Source organism: Scyliorhinus torazame, chromosome 2 (assembly GCF_047496885.1).
Source record: "Scyliorhinus torazame isolate Kashiwa2021f chromosome 2, sScyTor2.1, whole genome shotgun sequence".
Classification (NCBI taxonomy): domain Eukaryota; kingdom Metazoa; phylum Chordata; class Chondrichthyes; order Carcharhiniformes; family Scyliorhinidae; genus Scyliorhinus; species Scyliorhinus torazame.
This window is the reverse complement of record NC_092708.1, coordinates 69,936,092-69,960,133: the sequence shown is the minus strand read 5'-3', so window position 1 is coordinate 69,960,133 and position 24,042 is coordinate 69,936,092. Positions and strand designations below refer to the sequence as shown.

Here is a 24,042-nt window from a genome sequence, read left to right as displayed (position 1 = left end):
AGGGGGATTGGCGAGCTCCCACTAAAATGGGCGGAGAGGAGCTTCAGGTACTTGGGGGTCCAGGTGGCCAGGAGTTGGGGGGCCCTGCATAGACTTAACGAGGCTGGTGGAGCAAACGGAGGGGGAGTTCAAGAGGTGGGACGCGCTGCCGCTGTCCCTGGCGGGTAGGGTGCAGTCAGTTAAGATGACGGTGCTCCCAAGGTTTTTGTTCTTGTTCCAGTGCCTCCCCATTTTTATCCTGAAGGCCTTCTTTAGGCGGGTCAACAGGAGCGTAACGGAGGTTGTGTGGGCGCGAGGGACTCCGAGGGTGAGAAGGGTGTTCCTGGAGCGGAGTAGAGATGGGTGGGAGCTGGCACTGCCCAACCTCTGTGGGTACTACTGGGCCGCTAATGCGGCGATGGTGCGCAAGTGGGTGATGGAGGGAGAAGGGGCTGCATGGAAGAGGCTGGAGACGGTGTCTTGTGAGGGTACGAGTCTGGTGGCGCTGGCAACGGTGCCGCTGCCGCTCCCTCAAATGAGGTATACCACGAGCCCAGTAATGGCAGCTACCCTCAAAATCTGGGGGTAGTGGAGGCGGCACAGGGGGGAAGTTGGGGCCTCGGTGTGGACCCCAATATGGGGGAACCACCGGGTGTCCTAGGGAAGGGATAAGAAGGTTGGGGGGCCTGTTTGTGGACAGGAATTTCGCGAGTCTGGGTGAACTGGAGGAGAAGTATGGGCTCCTCCCGGGGAACACCTTCAGATATTTACAGGTAAGGGCATTTGCCAGGGGTCAAGTGGTGGAATTCCCACGGCTACTGCCACACACAGTACAGGACAGGGTGCTCTCGGGGGGGGGGGGGGGGGGGGTTGGAGTGGGGAAGATCTCAGAAACTTATCAGGTGAGGCAGGAGGAGGAGGAGGCCTCGGTGGTGGAGTTGAAAAGCAAGTGGGAGGAGGAGGAGTTGGGAGAGGAGATCGAAGAGGGAACGTGGGCAGATGCCCTAGGGAGGGTGAACTCTTCCTCTTCGTGCACGAGGCTCATCCTCATACAGTTTAAGGTGCTGCACAGGGCACACATGACCGGGACAAGGATGAGCCGGTTCTTTGGGGGAGAGGACAGGTGTGTTAGGTGCGCGGAGCCCAGCAAATCACACCCCTATGTTCTGGGCATGCCCAGCACTGGAGGGATTTTGGAAGGGCGTTGCGAGGACGGTGTAGGATCCAGGGTCAGGCCGGGCTGGGGGCTCGCAATATTTGGGGTTGCAGGGGAGCCGGGAGTGCAGGAGGCGAAAGAGGCCAGTATTCTGGCCTTTGCGTCCCTGGTAGCCCGGCGAAGGATTCTTCTTCAGTGGAGGGATGCGAGGCCCCCAAGTGTGGAATCCTGGATCAACGATATGGCGGGGTTTATTAAATTGGAGTGGGCGAAATTCGCCTTAAGGGGATCGGTACAAGGGTTCTTTAGGCGGTGGCAACCGTTTTTGGACTTCCTGGCAGAACGGTGGACAATGGTCAGCAGCAGCAGCAACCCGCGGGGGGGGGGGGGGGGAAGTGTTCTATTTTATTTTTGTTTTTTTACTCTGGGGGATCTGAGGGGGTATATATATTTGAATTGTTTGCTTTGTGTTAACTCGGGGTGCTAATTCATTATTTATGTATGGGTTGAGGGGGGTACGAGGGTTGTTTTAATTTGTTCTGTATTTAATTTTACTGGGTTTCTTTTTCATGCTGTTGTTGATATTTTTTGAAAACCCTAATAGAAATTATTTTTAAAAAAAAAAAATCAGCTAAGTCTCCAGAATCTTAAAAAGACAAATTGAGATTTTGCATCCAGGTTTGGGGAAGGTTTAATGACAATGGCCAAGTCCAATATGTGCTTAAAAGGAGGATTTAGATCAGAGAAAGACAGCATAAAATTGAGTTCAATGAGTGAATTTAAAAAAAAACCCTGGAGTTCAAATCCCACAGCAAATCATGAATTGACTGAATAGAGCCAGCAATTGGCACACCATTACCAGAAAATGTTTGCTACGAAAGCTACAGGTTGTCCCAAAGTTAACCAGATCACTAATTGTCTGCTATCCTACATTCAATTAGGCTTACAGAGGACATCATGGGTTATTTGAGTCAACTATATAACATGGGATAAATTTTACCAAGCAAATTACTTCGGCTTCAGTGCAGCCTTTGAGTTGGTCAATCAGGTCAGTGTTTGAGATTGGGTCTCTGGAGGCAGCACGGTTGCCAAGGCAATGGACAGTAAGCCCGTTGAGTGTCAGGCAGACAGCCAGGGAGGCCTCGCCTCCCCTCTCCTCATGACTGTTTTATTCGGGTGCAGGGTCAAGGGCGGGAGATACTTTAAATATTTGCAAGGGATGCTGGAATTCAAGAATAATTGCCTTGCTACATTTGTAGACACCTAGAGTACTGTGTGTACTTTAGTTCTTGGGATGAGTGTGTTGACTATCATGAGAGGCTAAGTAAGCTGCGCATTAACCTCTGTCGTAGTGTTCCCTCTGAGCTGTGAGCCTGTGCGGCTGTGCAACAGTCCATCAAGAGCCGTGCATTTAATTATTACAGCTGCGCACATCCTAACAGTTAAATGAGGTAAACTGCTACTGAAGCCCGTGGCAGGAAATTAACGGATGAGAGTCAAGCCTGACATGATTAATCAGGTGGAATCAACAGTCAAAATTTATTTTACATCAGTTCCTGTAGATGAAAGCTATCATTTGACACTTGCCCTTCCTGCATCCCACTCGTCACCAAGTATCCTCTTGACCTTGCCCGGGCACTTCACTTCTCTCCCTGACCTTCCTGCTTGCACCTCCCAAGGAGGTGGGAAGTGAGGGCAGAAGGCAAGTTGAAAGAGGATTTTTGGGCCATTTAATACCAATGATCTAGTCATTCTGGTGCAGCTAAATTTGCAGAATTATTAACCGTTGGACACCAAGTTGTTTGGCACGGTCAATCCACCGAACCTATACATCTTTGGACTGTGGAAGGAAACCATGGAGGACACACAGCCACACGGAGAAAATGCAAACTCCAGTCACCTGAGGTCGGAATCGAACCCAGTCTCTGGCACTGTGATGCTGCAGTGCTAGCCACTGTGCTGACCTCCAGTTTCCTCCCACAATCCAAAGATGGGCAGGTTAGGAGGATTGGCCAGGCTAAATTGCCCTTAGGTTAGGTGGGGGTTACTGGGTTTTATGGATAGAGTGGAGGTGTGGGCTTAAATAGGGTGCTCTTTCCAAGAGCCGTTGCAGACTCGATGGACCGGATGGCATCCTTCTGCACTGTAAATTCTATGATCCCCAAACTTCAACAATCATTCTCCTTCCAGGATTCATTCTATCACTCGTCACCCCAAGACATTCGTCACCCCAAGACACTCGTCACCCCAAGACACTCGTCACCACTTCCCAGATGCCATTTCCCCCTTTCATGTTCATTTAATTTACTGGAACAGTGCCTCTCTGACCTTCATCCTCCAATCCTCAAGAGCCAACCTCTCTCCCAATTCACAGACATATTACCTCTGCCTGATTATGCTTGTTGATATAAAGAAATCACTGAGCTATTCTGCTCACTGTTCATAGCAGTTATAAGTATATACAATAAGTTGAAAAAAATAAAGTTGCCGTTTCTATATTTCTATCAATTGAAAAAGCAAGTCTCCTAAGCTCTTTCTATTTTGGGCATATCAAATTGAAACATAAAAATCTTCATCTAGTCTTGAGCCTTCACTACCAGGGCCCTTCAAGCCTGCTCCAGCATTCAACATGTGCCATGTTGATCAACATGAACTGATCCTCTATCGCAACACCATACTCCAGCACTCTCCCCATAACCCTGGACACATTTTATAGAGTCTACAAATCTATTTCCTTAAATATATTCATTGATTTAGCCTCCATTCTGTGATGGAGAATTTCACAAATTCACCATTTCAAAGTGCAGAAATTTATTTTCATTTCAGTCTTAAATGGTCAACCCCTGATCCGGAGACTGGGACTCCCAGTTCTATCCCCCCCTCCCTTCCCCCACCCCAGCCAGAGGAAACAACATCCCTGCATCCAGTCTTTCCAAACCAGTCAGAATTTCACACATTTCAATGAGATCCCCTCATTTTTCCTATGTAGGTCAACTTTCCCGATCTACCACCATTTAAACAATACTCTACCATTCTGTTTCTCCATCAAAAGTGGATAACGTCACATTTATCAATGCTATACTGCAACTGGCATGTATTCGACTACTCACTCAGCTCTTAACATCCGCAGAAAATTAGTATGCAGGAGCAGCAAGCAATTAGGAAGCCAAATGGCATGTGAGCATTTAATGCAAGGGAATTGGAGTACAATAAGCGTTTCTACAATTGTACAGGGCTTTAGTGAGACCACATCTGGAATACTGTATAGTGTTATGGGCCAGGGTTTAGAGAACACCAAAGTGTATCATGGAGTTCACCTGACTCACGACTTTCAGTAGATTTTGGTTATGGGGAGCCCAAGAGCCTACTTTACAGGTGTGATGCAACAGAGATCTAAAGTATTTTTAAAACAAAACCACGTAAATTTATGAATCCAGTTAACACTTTATAAACCCAGTCAACATCTTAACAACTATCAACACCAATAATCCCAACAGATACAATATTTTATAAGTAACCCTTCATTTAAAAATAAATAAATTTAGAGTACCCAATTATTTTTCCCAATTAAGGGCAATTTAGCATGGCCAATCCACCTAACTTGCACATCTTTGGCTTGTGGGGGCGAAACCCACGCAGATATGGGGAGAATATGCAAACTATTCGAACCCGGGTCCTCAGTGCCGTCGGCAGCAATGCTAACCACTGTGCCACCGTACTGCCCCATAAGTAACCCTTCATAACTTTCCTAACAACATCCATAAGACCATAAAACCCTTTTTACAAAAAGAAAGGTTTAAATTCTCTTTAGAAACAGGTATTACTTTGAAATCCTCAAATGATCTGGAGACAGTCTTTAGATTGCAGAGAGAGATCAATATAAAACTGCTTGCTTTGCCTGTAGCTATCCAGCACTGAAAACGAAACTAACACTGTAGCTGCCTGCTCAAAAATGAAAGTGAAAGGCAGCCAGCCCAGCTCCACCCACACTCTGACATAATTGCAGCTATTTGATAAACACCCATTTCTTAAAAGGTACATCCACTACATCTATTTGATAAACACCCAGTTCTTAAAGGTACTCTCACATAGTTTTGGTCTCTGCATGGAAAAATAGATATACTTGCATTGGATATGGGCCTGATCATTTCGGACTGAGATGAGAAATTACTTCACTCAAAGGGTTGTGAATCTTTGTAATTCTCCACTTCAGAGAGCTGTGGATGCTCCATCATTGAATATATTTAAGGCTGGATACTTTTGTCTCTCAGGGAACATTGGGGTATGGGGAGCGGACAGGAATGAAGTTGAAGCCAAGATCATGTTGAACAGTGGAGCAGCAGGCTTGATGGACTGTGTATGTTCTTAAATGCCTCTCCCGCGTTATGGTGATGTAATGGATACAATACTGAACCTAAAATCTAGAGGCTGTGAATTCAAATACTAGTACCATGTAAAGTTAACATGACTTCAGTAAATTTGGTAATTTGTGACTGGTAGGTTACCAGGTTAATGGCTGGGGTTGGTATGCTTTCTTCGTTTTCGATATCCATGATGTTTAAAACATGCTGTTTTTGTTTGTTTCCACTGGCGGAGCACATCCACACATTATCTTGATATTGGTGCATGTAAAATTCATTCAGCACGTGGCTGGAAAAGATTAGAGGGAACATCCGAGGGCTTATCTCATTGAAACATACAAGATCTGAAGGGCTTGAGGGGCAGACGCAGTCTGTTCCCCTTGTTGCAGAATTTAGAACAAGCAAAGATCTCAGGAGATGAGGTTGATCATTTAGGACGGAGTTGAGAAATGTCTTTCCCCAGATGGTTGCGGATTGTCCATTGTTTAGTATAGTTAAGGCTGAGACACAGATTTTTAGTTTCTCAGGGAATTAAGGGATATATGGGGAGAGGGTAGGGAAGTCGGGTTGAGGCAGAAGGTCAGCCACGACTGTACTGAATGGTGGTGCAGACTGGAGGGGCCTATCTTATGCTCTTACAAATATTATTGATATAGCTTTGCCAACCACATCTCACAAATATAATCTTTATTGTCACAAGTAGGCTTACATTAACACTGCAATGAAGCCACCGAAAAATCCCAACGTGAAAATAAGTTAAAAAACCAAGAATACGTTTTTCTAACCACATCATAAAAGTTAAAACTGAGCATTAAAGATGAAAAATGAAATATAAAATAGACATAAGGAAAAGACAAGGCTTGAAAGGAAGATCATATCTAATCAATTAAAACACATATAATCAATACGAACACAAGGAAAAGTATGTTAAGAGAATACTTAAAAATCTTTCCACATGGTTAAGTTTACTCATTACTACTGCCTACAGAAGGCATCAACGATAATTATTTTAAAATTCCGTTCACAGCAAACACCCAAAAGTTCAGAATAATTTAAACAAGTTACTTTGACTCCAGCTTTAGTGATGGAAATGGTTTGCTGTTCCATGGCTTCATGTATAGCTACTTGATCTCTTGTCTCCATTTTATCAAATTCATCAATACAGCAAACACCCTATAAAAAGGAATACATATTTAAGATTAAGAGCTTTTCCTCTCAGTATAGAATACAATAATTAGAGGAAATTATGATCAGCAAGTTATTTCTGACAACTGTGAACATAGATACAAAAAGCTCAGGACATGCAACGAAGTATCCGGATCTGTTGAATGCAGTGAGCTATGCTGTTAATCACTGTATGCCAGATATACCGATTAAACAACTCTGTGATGGTCTCTAGTGACTTTTGACCAGTACTACAGCCGTACACAACCAGAGGCTAGAATATAAGTGTTTCACTCTTAATTTTCAAAATCCAAACAGCAATACACTTCTACATTTGCACAGAAAATTCAATACAAATTTTCAAATGAATAGTAATAGGAACAGGAGTACACCATTAAATACTTGAAACTGTCCTACCATTCAATGAAATCATGGCATGTGTGCAGCCAAAGCCATATAATACACACCATTGCCCCATACCCCTTTACAAAAATCTATTATCCTCAAAAGGAACTGATGTAGTATCGATTACCATTTGCATGACTTCTAAACCTCCACCACCCTTTATGTGCAGAAGTGTTTCCTAATTTCACTCCTGAAAAGTCTACCTCTGATTTTTAGACCATGCCCAATCATGGACTCCCCACCCAGTGAAATATTTTCTCTCTGAATGCAACTCCAGAACAAAGAATAAGTCATGTAGAATCCCCTTACATTATCAGCAAGCATCAATGCTCCAGCTTCAATGACAAATTCATGCGACTCTTCATCTCTCACAACTGCAGCCGTCAGACCTGCAGCAGTGCTAGCTTTGCCACTCGTGTACACAGCCCGAGGACTGAATTCTTCCACATGCCTGTTTGATATAGAAAACGAGAATTTTTAATTAGTATTAACCAAAATGAATTGTTGTGATCTTTGCATGCCAAATATTTAACACTCATACTCTTCCTATTTATATGTCTCCTCCTACCTATATGTTTTTTCTATGTTGGCTGAGAGGTTTAGCAGATAATCAGCTTCCAGAGCTAGGTTTATGCTATCAGAATAATATGCAAAGGTAGCTCAGGGTGAATCCGCTTTTGTCTACACCTATCTTTTTTTTTAAAAATTCAATTACGGGATGTGGGTGCCACTGGTTAGGCCAGCATTTATTGCCCATCCAAATTAATACTGTGGCTACCGGGGCAGGTCAAAGGCTAGGAATCCTACGATGAGTAACTCACCCCGACCCCCCAAAGCCTGCCCACCATCAACAAGGCACAAGTCAGGACAGTAATGGAATAGTCTCCACTTGCCTGGATGAGTGCAGCTCCAACGACACTCAAGAAGTTCGACACCATCCAGGACAAAGCAGCCCGCTTGATTGCTCCCCGTTCCACAAACATTCAAACCTTCCACTACCGACGAACAGTGGCAGCACAAAATGCACTGAAGTAACTCACCAAGGTTCCTTAGACAGGATCTTCCAAATCCATGACCACTACTATCCAGAAGGACAAGAGCAGCAGATACCTGGAAACCTCACCACCTGGATGTTCCCCTCCAGGTCACTCACCACTCTGACTTGGAAACATATCGCCATTCCTTCACTGTCGCTCGGGAAACTTCCTGGAACTCCCTCCCTAGCAGCACAGTGGGTGTATCTACACCTCATGGGCTGCAGCGGTTCAAGAAGTCAACCACTACCACCTTCTGAAGGGCAACTCAGGATGGGCAATAAATGCTGGCCTAACCAGCGACGCCACATCTCGTAAATGAATAAAACAAAAAATAACTTTCAGTTCCACTCTGTACAAGATGTGGGTAAAATGAATAATATTGGATAAAGAATCAAAGCCACAAGGCTATACCACACTATCCTACTGTGCAGCACTGAACCTTCAGACCCCGAGCATTTTTTTCATTACATTTTCTTAAAAACTCACTACATTATTGCTTTCACCTCCCTTATTTAATCAAATTATGAAAACAATTATTTAATAACAGGGGAGGTGGAAAGCAAGAATTCTTATTTATTGCAAGCACATTTTGGGATGAGTGTAAGAGCATTTAATTATATTTCATAAATTAACAGTACTAAAATAATAGTTGGTTCCCAGGTGGTAAAAAGATGATACTGTTTTTTTTTATAGAGTACTTGTGCTGCCAAAGGCATGATATGACTTACTTAAGGAACTGGCTTTTAGCTGTGCTCGGATCTCCAACAATACAAACATTAATATCACCACGTAGAGAAGTACCCTCCATGGTAGTTTTAGGAACTCCTCCAAAAAGCATCAATAAAACTCCACGCTTAACTTCATCATTACCTAGAAAAAAAAAGGTATTGGTGGTTTCTAATAACTGTATCACAAATATAACTGGTAATAGTTTTTTTTTTTAAAAAGGTGTACCTTCATGAAACATCTTAAAAATACATCAGTGACAATATTTAAATTTAGCCCTAGAATGCTGATTAGCTGCCAATTATCATTGAGCTATGACAACAACTGACTTCAGCCATTTTTGAGATCATGAACTTCAGATCAGCAAAACCTCAGGACCAAAGAGATGTCGATGCCAGCTGACCTGTATCATGCTCCTGCAAAAAGAAAACATTTAAATGAAAACAAATACATTTTCAAAATGTTACTTCTTACCATGAATGGTAGGAAAAAGACTGGTACAGAGATTATGATACAGGTTCTTATCCTGACTCATTTCAAACACCTTCTCCCACTCCTGAACGGTCATCTGATTTTTAATACTTTCTGCTGTCTGTTCTTCTTCTCTTATTTCTTTGCCACCAAACTGTTTCATTTAAAAAATAAAACAAATAGTTTTAATGCCAGAACAAGGCAGTCTACAACTCTAGAGATTTAGACAGATAAACAGACAGCGCTATATGAAAATGAGATACACATACAATTTAAGATAAGAGAAGTGATGCACAAAAAAAAAGAATCTTATGATCCTCGGGCAGACCCCCAAATTTTTGGTGTTTGGGACCAATAATGGTTTGTTCAAAGTAGATAGGTGTTTGCGATTAAAGACACAAGTGAATAAAACTACAAGGTTCCATGGATTTTGAACAAACCAAAATGTTCCTAGACAAGGTCAGAAAGATAAAAATTTACAACATCCATCTCATACTCTGACATTCAGGGAAAGTCACTTCTCTTATCTTAAATTGTATGTGTATCTCATTTTCATGCAAATTAGCAAGCCAAATTCAGGTTGAATACACACTAAATAAATGGCAGATATGACCAAGACAGAGTCTGCAGATTTCTCGATAGACATTAACGACACTTGAGTGAACCAATTTCAAGGTACCTTTGTCTCTCTCATGGGGCATTCCAATCTTCACCGTTGAAAATATCTTAGAATTCTCTACAAAAGTCGCTCCAACTTCAATTATGGCTTAACTCTTTGGGTTTCAACCTCATCCCCCAAGATTCTGTCCTTCTGGATCTTCCCCACCCACCTGAACACCACTGGTCCAAAGGATATCTTTGCCCCATAGCCTGCAGCAGAGTCACTAGCCTTCAGCTGCCTTCTTCAATCTTCAGGGGTTCTTTGGAGTCCTCTTATGATTACCAGGACTCTTAGAACATAGAACATAGAACAATACAGCGCAGTACAGGCCCTTCGGCCCACGATGTTGCACCGAAACAAAAGCCATCTAACCTACACTATGCCATTATCATCCATATGTTTATCCAATAAACTTTTAAATGCCCTCAATGTTGGCGAGTTCACTACTGTAGCAGGTAGGGCATTCCACGGCCTCACTACTCTTTGCGTAAAGAACCTACCTCTGACCTATATCTATTACCCCTCAGTTTAAAGTTATGTCCCCTCGTGCCAGCCATATCCATCCGCGGGAGAAGGCTCTCACTGTCCACCCTATCCAACCCCCTGATCATTTTGTATCCTGAGCCCTCTTCACTTAAGAGACTGCTACCCACAACCTTTTTCTGTTCCTCTTTTTATCCTCAACTGGGATCTGTTGGTCATATACCTGGGAGATATCTGGGGCCTCTCCCTGGGAGACCTGCTGGCTATGGAGCTCTGCTCCTGGTCACCTGACTTTACTTTTCATGCCATTTTTCTTCTGTGCACCAGCGCATTGGTGCCCGAAGAGTTTACACTGCCAAACTATGCACATGCAGCCCGTTTCCAATCTGCCCATGCGCGGAAAGTTCAAAGTTTGTTATGAGTTGAAGTTCCCAACGACGAAGTATAGATTGTGTAACAATATTCAGTGAGCCTATTTTTCAGTAAGAAGTCTTACAACACCAAATTAGTCAAAAAGTTTATTTAAAATCACGAGCTTTTGGTGCGTAACTCCTTCATCAGGTTGACTCACCTGATGAAGGAGCTGTGCTCCGAAAGCTCGTGATTCCAAATAAACCCGTTGGACTTCAACCTGGTTTGTAAGACTTCTTACTGTGCCCACCCCAGTTCAACGCCGGCATCTCCACATCGCGCCTACTTTTAAGGCCAGAATTTGTAATGGAGTATGAGACATCACTGGTAAATTAACTCTTCAAGATTTATTGTTTCCCCACTCATAAAATCAAGATTTGTAAGTTTTTATTCACAAACAAGTAACTTATGTTTGAAGCATTTAGTGTCAATTAGTGGCTCAGTTGCCAGCATTCTTGCTTTTTTGTTGATAGGTCGTGGGTTAAAGTTCTCCTGCAGAACTTGAGCACAAACACAATCAGAACTGACACTCTATTGTAGTACTGAGGAAGTGTTGGATGGTCAATGGTGCATGTGTTTCAGATGAGACATTAAACTGCCATCTCAGGTGGATGTAAAATATTCCATGGGGCTATTTCAAAGAGCCGGGTGCCCAGTGGCCTGGGCAATATCATACACTCCAAATGAAAATGAAATGAAAATTGCTTGTCACAAGTAGGCTTCAAATGAAGTTACTGTTCGGGGAGGCTGGTAAAGGAAATGAACCCGCGCTGCTGGCCCACCCTGGTCTGCTTTAAAAGCCAGCTAGCCCTGTGCTAAAACAAACCTCATCACAACCTTGATTCAGACAGGTGGAGGCAAAAGTTGAATGTCACAGAAGAGGAAGAGCAATCGACCAGAGGACGGAGGCAACATTCAAATTAATTAAATAGTTTTGTCTATTACCATAAATTGCTATCTGAAAAGGTGAACATTTATCATACACTAGAATGTTGCAATCCTGAAATGCCTGAAATGTTAACAAAACAGACACACCAGAGATTCAAGCTATGTCAACATGTAAAATATAGAGAAACTGCGATTTGACGTGGTTGGGTGTTATTGAAACCAAAACAATACCATAGATACATGAAGGAAAAGTGTCTGCAGACCATCAAATTCTCATCATTTACAATGCAATATTTAGAATAAACCAATATACCCACCCGTGGGTTTGTCTGTGCCACATAACATGCCAGGAAGGCCAGTTTGTAGGACAGATCGCGTACACCTAACGCACGAAGCCCTCTGACTCCTTCAGTTTCATATCCCTCAGCACCACTTACACGAGACCCAGTTTCAGCACGGATACCTGACGAAACATAAAACTGCTAATTAATCATGAGGAAAAAAATGCATTGTTCTTTAAAATTGATCCTCCTTTCTTTCAGAGCCCTGTGGCAATAAATAATTTTTTGCTAAGTGGCCAGGACTGTAGGCAACAATGTAACCCGATGTTAAAGACTGATAACTGCACAGCTATCCAGAACACGGGGAGAGATAGATAGATTGATCAATATAGAAAAGTACAAATTAATGTTATCCTGGGATGAATATAGTGCATCAAGGAATGATTCTACGTTTCTAGCACAGGAGACCATTACTGCATGGAAGAAAGCTATTTGGCCCATTAAGTCCTGCTGACTCAAAGAGCAAATATTCCTCGATCCTTTCCCAGTTGCCCTGCAGATTTTTCTTCAGGTTCTTTTCCCACTCCCGTTTTGAGTCACAATCAAATCTGCTTCCACCACTTTCTCAGACAATGTATTTCAGATACTAACCATTCATTTCATAAAAGAAGTTTTCACTTTGCTGTTGGTTCTCTTCCCAATTGCTGTAAATGTGTACTCTGGCTCTCCACCCCTCATGTCAATGATAACAGTTTCACTATCTTTCCTGTGTAAACTCAGGATTTTAGAATCCCTACAGTGCAGGAGAAGCCAGTCAGCCCACTGGATCTGCACCGACCCTCTGAAAGAGCACCCTACCTAGGCCCACTTCCCCGCCCTATCCCCGTAACCCCATCTAACTTGCACACTAAAGGGCAATTTAGCATGGCCAATACACCTAACCTGTACTTCTTTGGACTGTGGCAGGAAACCCATGCAGATAAAGGGAGAAAGTGCAAACTCAGTCACCCAAGGCTGGAATTGAATCCAGGTCCCTGGAGCTGTGAGGCAGCAGTGTCACCATGCGAGGTATTTTGAATGCCTCTATATCAAATCTCTCTACCTTCTCGAAGGAGAACAGCCAAAGCTTCTCCAATCTATCTTTGTAGCTAAAGTACCTCATCCCTGGAATCGTTTTCATTAATCTTTTCTGTACCATCTCAAATGCCTTCACATTCTTCCTGAAACGCAGAGCCCAGCATTTGACAGTTCAGGCTGAACCAGTATTTTAGAAAGGGTCACCATAACATCTTTGTTTTGGTATTCTGTGCCTCTTTATCTATATTGCCTCTCCTTTTCTTTCCAAAATTTCATTTGCCATATGTCTGCCATGCCACAAGCACATGTCCCTTTGAACTCTATCATTACCCTCATCCCAGTTCACACTACTCCTATCTTCTGCAAATTTCAAAATTGCTGTGTGTACATCAAAGCAGATCACAAAAACAGTGGTCCTAGCAATTGCCTCCCTGTTCAATATCCTCCAATCCGAAGATCTCTGCTCTCCAACTTTGTATCTTTGCCATCACTGACACTTATTACACTGGCTTCAACTTTGCGGACATGCCCATCGGCTGCCACATAATCAAAAACATTTTTGAAGCTCAAACTGCATTATCATCCTCATTACTCACCCTCGTACCTCTAAAACGCAACCAAGTTAAACAGAATTTGCCATAAAGACATATGTGCTTGCTTTCCTAAATTAGTCTAGGTTTGTCCAAGTGACTGGTAATTTTGTCACTGATTATTGATTCTAAAAGCTTTCCCAGAACGGAGGTTAAACTAACTGGCCTGTTGTTGAGTTTATCCTTTTTTTTAATTAAATATTTTATTGAAAATTTTTGGTCAACCAACACAGTACATTGTGCATCCTTTACACAATATTATAACAACACAAATAACAATGACCTATTTTATAAACAAAAAAAAAATAAACAAAAAAATGAATAAATAACAAAAATGAAAACTAGCCCTAATTGGCAACTGCCTTGTCACAAGTAACACTCTCCAAAAATATAATTTAACAGTCCAATATATAATTATCTGTAGCAACGACCTATACATACGATACAGTATATATTAACAACCCTGAGAGTCCTTCTGGTTCCTCCCCCCCCCGATCCTGGGCTGCTGCTGCTGCCTTCTTTTTCCCATTCCGTCTATCTTTCTGCGAGGTAGTCGACGAACGGTTGCCACCGCCTGGTGAACCCTTGAGCCGACCCCCTTAGGACGAACTTAATCCGCTCTAGCTTTATAAACCCCGCCATGTCATTTATCCAGGTCTCCACCCCCGGGGGCTTGGCTTCTTTCCACATTAGCAATATCCTGCGCCGGGCTACTAGGGACGCAAAGGCCAAAACATCGGCCTCTCTCGCCTCCTGCACTCCCGGCTCTTGTGCAACCCCAAATATAGCCAACCCCCAGCTTGGTTCGACCCGGACTCCTACTACTTTTGAAAGCACCTTTGTCACCCCCATCCAAAACCTCTGTAGTGCCGGGCATGACCAAAACATATGGGTATGATTCTCTGGGCTTCTCGAGCACCTCGCACACCTATCCTCCACCCCAAAAAATTTACTGAGCCGTGCTCCAGTCATATGTGCCCTGTGTAATACCTTAAACTGAATCAGGCTTAGCCTGGCACACGAGGACGACGAGTTTACCCTGCTTAGGGCATCTGCCCACAGCCCCTCCTCGATCTCCTCCCCCAGCTCTTCTTCCCATTTCCCTTTTAGTTCATCTACCATAGTCTCCCCTTCGTCCCTCATTTCCCTATATATATCTGACACCTTACCATCCCCCACCCATGTCTTTGAGATCACTCTGTCCTGCACCTCTTGTGTCGGGAGCTGCGGGAATTCCCTCACCTGTTGCCTCGCAAAAGCCCTCAGTTGCATATACCTGAATGCATTCCCTTGGAGCAACCCATATTTCTCGGTCAGCGCTCCCAGACTCGCGAACTTCCCATCCACAAACAGATCTTTCAGTTGCGTTATTCCTGCTCTTTGCCACATTCCATATCCCACATCCATTCCCCCCGGGGCAAACCTATGGTTGTTTCTTATCGGGGACCCCCCCAAGGCTCCAGTCTTTCCCCTATGCCGTCTCCACTGTCCCCAAATCTTCAGTGTAGCCACCACCACCGGGCTTGTGGTGTAGTTCCTCGGTGAGAACGGCAATGGGGCTGTCACCATAGCCTGTAGGCTAGTCCCCCTACAGGACGCCCTCTCTAATCTCTTCCACGCCGCTCCCTCCTCCTCTCCCACCTCACTTACTCACCATTGAAATATTAGCGGCCCAATAATACTCACTTAGGCTCGGTAGTGCCAGCCCTCCCCTATCCCTGCTACGCTGTAAGAATCCCTTCCTCACTCTCGGGGTCTTCCCGGCCCACACAAAACCCATGATGCTCTTTTCAATCCTTTTAAAAAAAGCCTTCGTGATCACCACCGGGAGGCACTGAAACACAAAGAGGAATCTCGGGAGGACGACCATCTTAACCGCCTGCACCCTCCCTGCCATTGACAGGGATACCATATCCCATCTCTTGAAATCCTCCTCCATCTGTTCCACCAACCGCGTTAAATTTAACCTATGCAATGTGCCCCAATTCTTAGCTATCTGGATCCCCAGGTAACGAAAGTCCCTTGTTACCTTCCTCAACGGTAGGTCTTCTATTTCTCTACTCTGCTCCCCTGGATGCACCACAAACAACTCACTTTTCCCCATGTTCAATTTATACCCTGAAAAATCCCCAAACTCCCCAAGTATCCGCATTATTTCTGGCATCCCCTCCGCCGGGTCCGCCACGTATAGTAGCAAATCGTCCGCATACAAAGATACCCGGTGCTCTTCTCCTCCCCTAAGTACTCCCCTCCACTTCTTGGAACCCCTCAACGCTATCGCCAGGGGCTCAATCGCCAGTGCAAACAATAATGGGGACAGAGGGCATCCCTGCCTTGTCCCTCTCTGGAGCCGAAAATATGCAGATCCCCGTCCATTCGTGACCACGCTCGCCACTGGGGCCCTATACAACAGCTGCACCCATCTAACATACCCCTCTCCAAAGCCAAATCTCCTCAACACCTCCCACAAATAATCCCACTCCACTCTATCAAATGCTTTCTCGGCATCCATCGCCACTACTATCTCCGTTTCTCCCTCTGGTGGGGCCATCATCATTACCCCTAACAACCTCCGTATATTCGTGTTCAGCTGTCTCCCCTTCACAAACCCAGTTTGGTCCTCGTGGACCACCCCCGGGACACATTCCTCTATTCTCATTGCCATTACCTTGGCCAGGACCTTGGCATCTACATTTAGGAGGGAAATAGGTCTTTAGGACCCGCATTGTAGCGGGTCCTTTTCCTTCTTTAAGAGAAGCGATATCGTTGCTTCAGACATAGTCGGGGGCAGTTGTCCCCTTTCCTTTGCCTCATTAAAGGTCCTCGTCAGTACCGGGGCGAGCAAGTCCACATATTTTCTATAGAATTCGACTGGGAATCCATCCCGTCCCGGGGCCTTTCCCGCCTGCATGCTCCTAATTCCTTTCACCACTTCTTCTACCTCGATCTGTGCTCCCAGTCCCACTCTTTCCTGCTCTTCCACCTTGGGAAATTCCAGCCGATCCAAGAAGCCCATCATTCTCTCCCTCCCATCCGGGGGTTGAGCTTCATATAATTTTTTATAAAATGTCTTGAACACTCCATTCACTCTCTCCGCTCCCCGCTCCATCTCTCCTTCCTCATCCCTCACTCCCCCTATTTCCCTCGCTGCTCCCCTTTTCCTCAATTGGTGTGCCAGCAACCTGCTCGCCTTCTCCCCATATTCGTACTGTACACCCTGTGCCTTCCTCCATTGTGCCTCTGCAGTGCCTGTAGTCAGCAAGTCAAATTCTACATGTAGCCTTTGCCTTTCCCTGTACAGTCCCTCCTCCGGTGCTTCCGCATATTGTCTGTCCACCCTCAAAAGTTCTTGCAGCAACCGCTCCCGTTCCTTACTCTCCTGCTTCCCTTTATGTGCCCTTATTGATATCAGCTCCCCTCTAACCACCGCCTTCAACGCCTCCCAGACCACTCCCACCTGGACCTCCCCATTATCATTGAGTTCCAAGTAATTTTCAATGCACCCCCTCACCCTTAGACACACCCCCTCATCTGCCATTAGTCCCATGTCCATTCTCCAGGGTGGGCGCCCTCCTGTTTCCTCCCCTATCTCCAAGTCCACCCAGTGTGGAGCGTGATCCGAAATGGCGAAAAGCCGTATACTCCGTTCCCCTCACCTTCGGGATCAATGCCCTACCCAGCACAAAAAAGTCTATTCGCGAGTAGACTTTATGGGCATAGGAGAAAAACGAGAACTCCTTACTCCTAGGTCTGCTAAATCTCCACGGGTCTACACCTCCCATCTGCTCCATAAAATCTTTAAGTACCTTGGCTGCTGCCGGCCTCCTTCCAGTCCTGGACTTCGACCTATCCAGCCCTGGTTCCAACACCGTATTAAAATCTCCCCCCATTATCAGCTTTCCCATCTCTAGGTCCGGAATGCGTCCTAGCATCCGCCTCATAAAATTGGCATCATCCCAGTTCGGGGCATATACGTTTACCAAAACCACCGTCTCCCCCTGTAGTTTGCCACTCACCATCACGTATCTGCCCCCGTTATCCGCCACTATAGTCTTTGCCTCGAACATTATCCGCTTCCCCACTAATATAGCCACCCCCCTGTTTTTCGCATCTAGCCCCGAATGGAACACCTGCCCCACCCATCCTTTGCGTAGCCTAACCTGGTCTATCAGTTTCAGGTGCGTTTCCTGTAACATAACCACATCTGCCTTAAGTTTCTTAAGGTGTGCGAGTACCCGTGCCCTCTTTATCGGCCCGTTCAGCCCTCTCACGTTCCACGTGATCAGCCGAGTTGGGGGGCTTCCTACCCCCCCCCGCCTTGTCGATTAGCCATCACCTTTTTCCAGCTCCTCACCCGGTTCCCACGCAGCTGTATCTCCCCCAGGCGGTGCCCCCCCGCCCATCCTCTCCCATACCAGCTCCCCCCTCTCCCCAGCAGCAGCAACCCAGTAATTCCCCCCTCCCACCCCCCCGCTAGATCCCCCGCTAGCGTAATTACTCCCCCCATGTTGCTCCCAGAAGTCAGCAAACTCTGGCTGACCTCGGCTTCCCCCCGTGACCTCGGCTCGCACCGTGCGACGCCCCCTCCTTCCTGCTTCTCTATTCCCGCCATGAATATCATAGCGCGGGAACCAAGCCCGCGCTTCTCCCTTGGCCCCGCCCCCAATGGCCAACGCCCCATCTCCTCCACCTCCCCTCCTCCCCCCATCACCACCTGTGGGAGAGAGAAAAGTTACCACATCGCAGGATTAGTACATAAAACTCCTCTTTGCCCCCCACATTCGCCCCACCACTTTGTTCGAACGTTCTTTTTAATAACCCGCTCATTCCAGTTTTTCTTCCACAATAAAAGTCCACGCTTCATCCGCCGTCTCAAAGTAGTGGTGCCTCCCTCGATATGTGACCCACAGTCTTGCCGGTTGCAGCATTCCAAATTTTATCTTCTTTTTATGAAGCACCGCCTTGGCCCAATTAAAGCTCGCCCTCCTTCTCGCCACCTCCGCACTCCAGTCTTGATAAACGCGGATCACCGCGTTCTCCCATTTACTGCTCAGAGTTTTCTTCGCCCATCTAAGGACCATTTCTCTATCCTTAAAACGGAGGAATCTCACCACTATGGCTCTGGGAATTTCTCCTGCTCTCGGTCCTCGCGCCATCACTCGGTATGCCCCCTCCACCTCCAACGGACCCGCCGGGGCCTCCGCTCCCATTAACGAGTGCAGCATCGTGCTCACATATGCCCCGACACCCGCTCCCTCCACACCTTCAGGAAGACCAAGAATCCTCAGGTTGTTCCTCCTTGCGTTGTTTTCCAGTGCCTCCAACCTTTCCACACATCGTTTCTGATGTGCCTCCTGCGTCTCCGTCTTCACCACCAGGCCCTGTATATCGTCCTCATTCTCGGCTGCCTTTGCCTTCACGACCCGAAGCTCCCGCTCCTGGGTCTTTTGTTCCTCCTTTAGCCCTTCGATCGCCTGTAGTATCGGGGCCAACAGCTCTTTCTTCATTTCCTTTTTGATCTCTTCCACACAACATTTCAAGAACTCTTGTTGTTCAGGGCCCCATGTTAAACTGCCACCTTCCGACGCCATCTTGGTTTTTGCTTGCCTTCCTTGCCGCTGTTCTAAAGGATCCACTGCAATCTGGCCACTCTCTCCTCCTTTTTCCATCCGTATCCAGGGTGGATTCCCTTCTGGTTTACCGCACAGTGTTTTTAGCCGTCAAAATTGCCGTTGGGGCTCCTATCAAGAGCCCAAAAGTCCGTTTCACAGGGAGCTGCCGAAACGTGCGACTTAGCTGGTCATCGCCGCACCCGGAAGCGTTGAGTTTATCCTTTAAAAACTTATTTTGAACATCGGTGTAACATTTTCAGAGCACTAACTCCCCACCCAAGTAGATTACAGCCAATACTCACAACTTTTCCCAACATCTTCAGACCCATCACAACTGGTCCTCTCAATTTTGAATCACTAACACTCTCCTTCTCAATTTTCAGACCATCAGTGTCTTACTACCTCCTGTTTTGACATGATTTTGGCAGCACCACCTTCCTTGGCAACGACATATGCAAAGTACTCACTTGTCATGTCCCCTGCCTCCAAGCATAGATCTCACCTTTTACTATATGTCTATAAAAGATATTTGGATCCCTCTTTTTATTAACTGCCGGGATCCTCCTTATATTATAGTTCCAGTACAGCTACAACACTGGCATTTACCCGGCAAAGTGGAAACTTGCCCAGGTGTCCTGTACACAAAGAACAGGACAAATCCAACCCAGCACTATCAGTCGAGTCTCCATCATCAGCAAAATGATGGAAGGAGTCATCAACAGTGCTATTACTCTACTTCCGGTTGCGGCGATGCCCAGCTAAGCCGCACGTTTCGGCGGCTCCAGCTCAAACGGACCTTCGGGCTCTTTTAAGAGCCCCAACGGGGAATTTTTCCAGGACGAAACCCGGTGTGGGGTGAGTTAACAGGGAGTCCCCCCGCAACGAAAGAGAAAAATATCGGCGGTGGCGGCTACATCGCGAGGAATCCTCGACGATAGGGACAGGAGGAAAAAAGAAGCAAGATGGCGGCGGAGAAAGCCCAGGCGACATGGGGGCCCGATCAAGACGAATTCTTAAGACGGTGTGTGGAGCTACTTAAGGAGGAGGTGCTGACCCCGATGCGACATGCAATTGAGGGGCTTAAGGAGGCACAAAGGACCCAGGAGACAGAGCTCCGCGTGGTGGAGCAGAAGGTGACGGATAATGAAGACGAGATCCTGGGCCTGGCGGTCAAAACACAGACGCACGAGGCGCTCCACAAAAAGTGCATTGAAAGGATTGAGGCCCTAGAAAACCGAGCACGAAGGAAGAACCTTCGGATCCTGGGTCTCCCCGAGGGAGTGGAAGGAGCGGACTGCGGGGCTTACGTGAGCACGATGCAAAACTCGCTGATGGGAGCTGAGGCCCCTTCGGGCCCCTTAGAAGTGGAGGGGGCGCATCGGGTCCCTGCGAGGAGACCAAAGGCGGGAGAACCACCTAGGGCGACAATCGTGCGATTTCACCGCTTTAATGATAGAGAAGTGGTTCTGAGATGGGCCAAAAAGGTACGGAGTAGTAGATGGGAGAACGCGGTGGTACGGGTGTACCAGGATTGGAGTGCGGAGGTGGCGAGGAGGGGGGCGAGTTTTAATCGAGCCAAGGAGGTGCTACACAAGGTGAAGTTCGGGATGCTGCAGCCGGCGCGACTATGGGTCACGTACCAGGAGAGACATCACTACTTCGAAACGGCGGAAGAAGCATGGACCTTTATTAAAGACGAGAAACTGGATCCGAACTGAGGGACTGATATTAGAAAGAAATGTTACTGTCGATGTATGTAGACATGTAAATTGGGAAGGGGGGACACACTAAGAAATGTGGGCGCCGGTGGGGGGAAAGAAGAGACATAGGCGGAGAATGGAGAGGGAGCTGCGCCATAAGGGGCGGGACAGCTACAGAGAATATGGAGCCTACTGTCCTTGTTCCCGCTCCAGAAAGGTGATGGCGGGAAGATAGGCGCAAGGTAAATGGGAGTTCCCCACACGGGGGGGGGGGGGGTCAAGGAGTGAGCGGGAGAAGCTGGGGTCAGTTGAAGTCAGCTGACTTTCGGAAGTAACATGGGGGGGAGCGATCACGCTAGATAGGGATCTGGCCGGGGGGGGGATAACTGGGTTGCTGCTGCAGAAATCAAAGGGGAACTGGCTAAAGAAAGGGTGGTCGGGGCTGGAATGCACCACCTGGGGAACGAGTGGGAGCGCGGAATCGGGACGTGGGACTGGCCTAGAGAGGGGGATGGCTAGTCGACGCGGGAAGGGGGCAGGTAGCCCCCAGTGCGGCTGATCACGTGGAATGTGAGAGGCCTAAATGGACCGATTAAAAGGGCCCGAGTGTTGCGCACTTGAAAGGACTGAGGGCAGACGTGGCTATGCTTCAGGAGACGCACCTGAAGGTGGCGGACCAAGTTAGGTTAAGGAAAGGATGGGTGGGACAGGTGTTCCATTCAGGGCTGGATGCAAAGAATAGAGGGGTGGCCATACTGGTGGGGAAACGGGTATCATTCGAAGCTAGGAGCATTGTAGCAGATAGTGGAGGCAGATATGTGATGGTGAGTGGCAGGCTGGAGGGAATGGAGGTCGTGTTGGTTAACGTATATGCCCCGAATTGGGATGATGCGGGATTTATGAAGCGGATGCTGGGACGTATACCGGACCTGGAGGTAGGAAACTTGATAATGGGGGGAGACTGCAACACCATGCTAGACCCAGGGTTAGATAGATCCAGATCTAAGACCGGAAGAGGGTCGGCAGCGGCCAAGGTGCTTAAGGGGTTTATGGACCAAATGGGGGGAGTGGATCCATGGCGATTTCTTAGACCGAGGGCCAGGGAGTTCTCCTTCTTCTCCCATGTTCACAAGGTGTACTCCCGGATAGATTTTTTTGTTTTGGGAAGGTCGTTGATCTCGAGGGTGGAGGAAACTGAGTATTCAGCCATAGCTATCTCGGATCATGCCCCACATTGGGTGGACCTGGAACTAGGAGGGGCGAGGGAGCAGTGTGCACTCTGGCGATTAGATGTGGGATTGTTGGCGGATGAGGGAGTCTGTGGAAGGGAGCGGGGATGCATCAAGAGATACCTGGAGGCCAATGACGATGGGGAGGTCCGAGTGGGAGTGGTATGGGAAGCACTAAAGGCGGTGGTCAGAGGAGAGATGATCTCCATCAGGGCCCACAAAGGGAAAACAGAGGCCAAGGAAAGGGAACGATTACTGGGGGAGATTTTAAGGGTGGACAAAGAATATGCGGAGACCCCGGAGGGACTGTACAGGGAGAGACGACGACTCCAGACGGAGTTCGACCTTCTGACCACCAGGCGGGCGGAGGTGCTGTGGAGGAAGGCACAGGGGATGAGATATGAATATGGGGAAAAGGCTAGTCGCCTGTTGGCCCATCAGCTGCGAAAGAGGACAGCGGCGAGGGAGATAGGGGGAATTAGGGACGAAAAGGGAGCTACGGTGCGAAGAGCAGGGAAGATAAACGAGGTGTTTTAAGACCTTTTACGAAAGACTTTATAGGTCCCAACCCCCGGAGCGAAAAGAGGAGATGCGGCAGTTTTTGGACCAATTAAGGTTCCCGAGGGTGGAGGAGCAGGAGGTGGAAGGCCTGGGGGCACCAATTGGGGTGGACGAGGTTACCAAGGGGCTGGGGAACATGCAGGCAGGGATGGCCCCGGGACCAGATGGGTTCCCGGTGGAATTTTATAGAAAATGTGTGGACTTGCTGGCCCCGCTGTTGGCGAGGACGTTTAACGAGGCCAGGGAAGGGGGGACTCTACCCCCGACAATGTCGGAGGCGACGATATCGCTAATTTTGAAGCGGGATAAAGATCCGCTGCAGTGCGGGTCCTATAGGCCTATTTCACTACAAAATGTGGACGCCAAATTGCTAGCAAAGGTGCTGGCATCGAGGATAGAGGACTGTCCCAGGGGTGGTGCACGAAGACCAGACAGGATTCGTAAAGGGGAGACAACTAAATGTCAACGTGCGACGGCTATTAGGGGTGATAATGATGCCCCCAGCAGAGGGGGAGGCAGAGATAGTGGCGGCAATGGATGCAGAGAAGGCATTTGATAGGGTGGAGTGGGAGTATCTATGGGAGGTGCTGAGGAGGTTCGGGTTCGGGTTTGTTAGCTGGGTCAAACTCCTCTATGGGGCCCCAACGGCAAGTGTGGTCACGGGTCGGCAAAGATCGGAGTATTTCCGACTAAACAGGGGAACAAGACAAGGATGCCCGCTATCTCCATTACTGTTCGCGTTGGCAATTGAACCACTGGCCATGGCGCTGAGAGACTCCAGAAAATGGAGAGGGGTGATTAGAGGGGGAGAAGAACACAGAGTGTCACTCTATGCGGATGACCTACTGTTGTATGTGACAGACCCAGTGGGGGGGGGGGGGGGGGATGACAGAGGTCATGCAGATATTGAGGGAGTTTGGAGATTTCTCGGGATATAGGCTTAACATGGGAAAGAGTGAACTTTTTGTGATACACCCTGGGGACCAGAGTAGAGGGACAGATGGCCTGCCTTTAAGGAAAGTGGAAAGAAACTTTCGATACCTGGGGATTCAGATAGCCAGGAGCTAGGGAACCTTGCACAGACTTAATCTGACACGACTGGTGGAACAAATGGAAGAGGACTTCAAGAGGTGGGACATGCAGCCACTGTCACTGGCGGGTAGAGTGCAGGCAATTAAGATGATGGTCCTCCCGAGGTTCCTATTTGTATTCCAATGTCTCCCTATACTGATCACTAAGGCCTTCTTTAA

General features: G+C 47.1%; 1 protein-coding gene across 1 annotated transcript in view; it reads right to left on the bottom strand.

Annotated features, from left to right (window-relative positions):
- The window catches only part of mcm6 (minichromosome maintenance complex component 6), a 71,134-nt gene that overhangs the window by 37,310 nt on the left and 9,782 nt on the right, over nt 1–24,042 (bottom strand). Inside the window, exons 6-10 of the mRNA XM_072472252.1 lie at nt 12,060–12,205; nt 9,303–9,453; nt 8,831–8,972; nt 7,375–7,516; nt 6,562–6,669 (exon numbers count right to left, since the gene is read on the bottom strand). Coding sequence (XP_072328353.1) covers nt 6,562–6,669; nt 7,375–7,516; nt 8,831–8,972; nt 9,303–9,453; nt 12,060–12,205 — 689 coding nt within the window. The remainder of the gene's footprint in view (nt 1–6,561; nt 6,670–7,374; nt 7,517–8,830; nt 8,973–9,302; nt 9,454–12,059; nt 12,206–24,042) is intronic.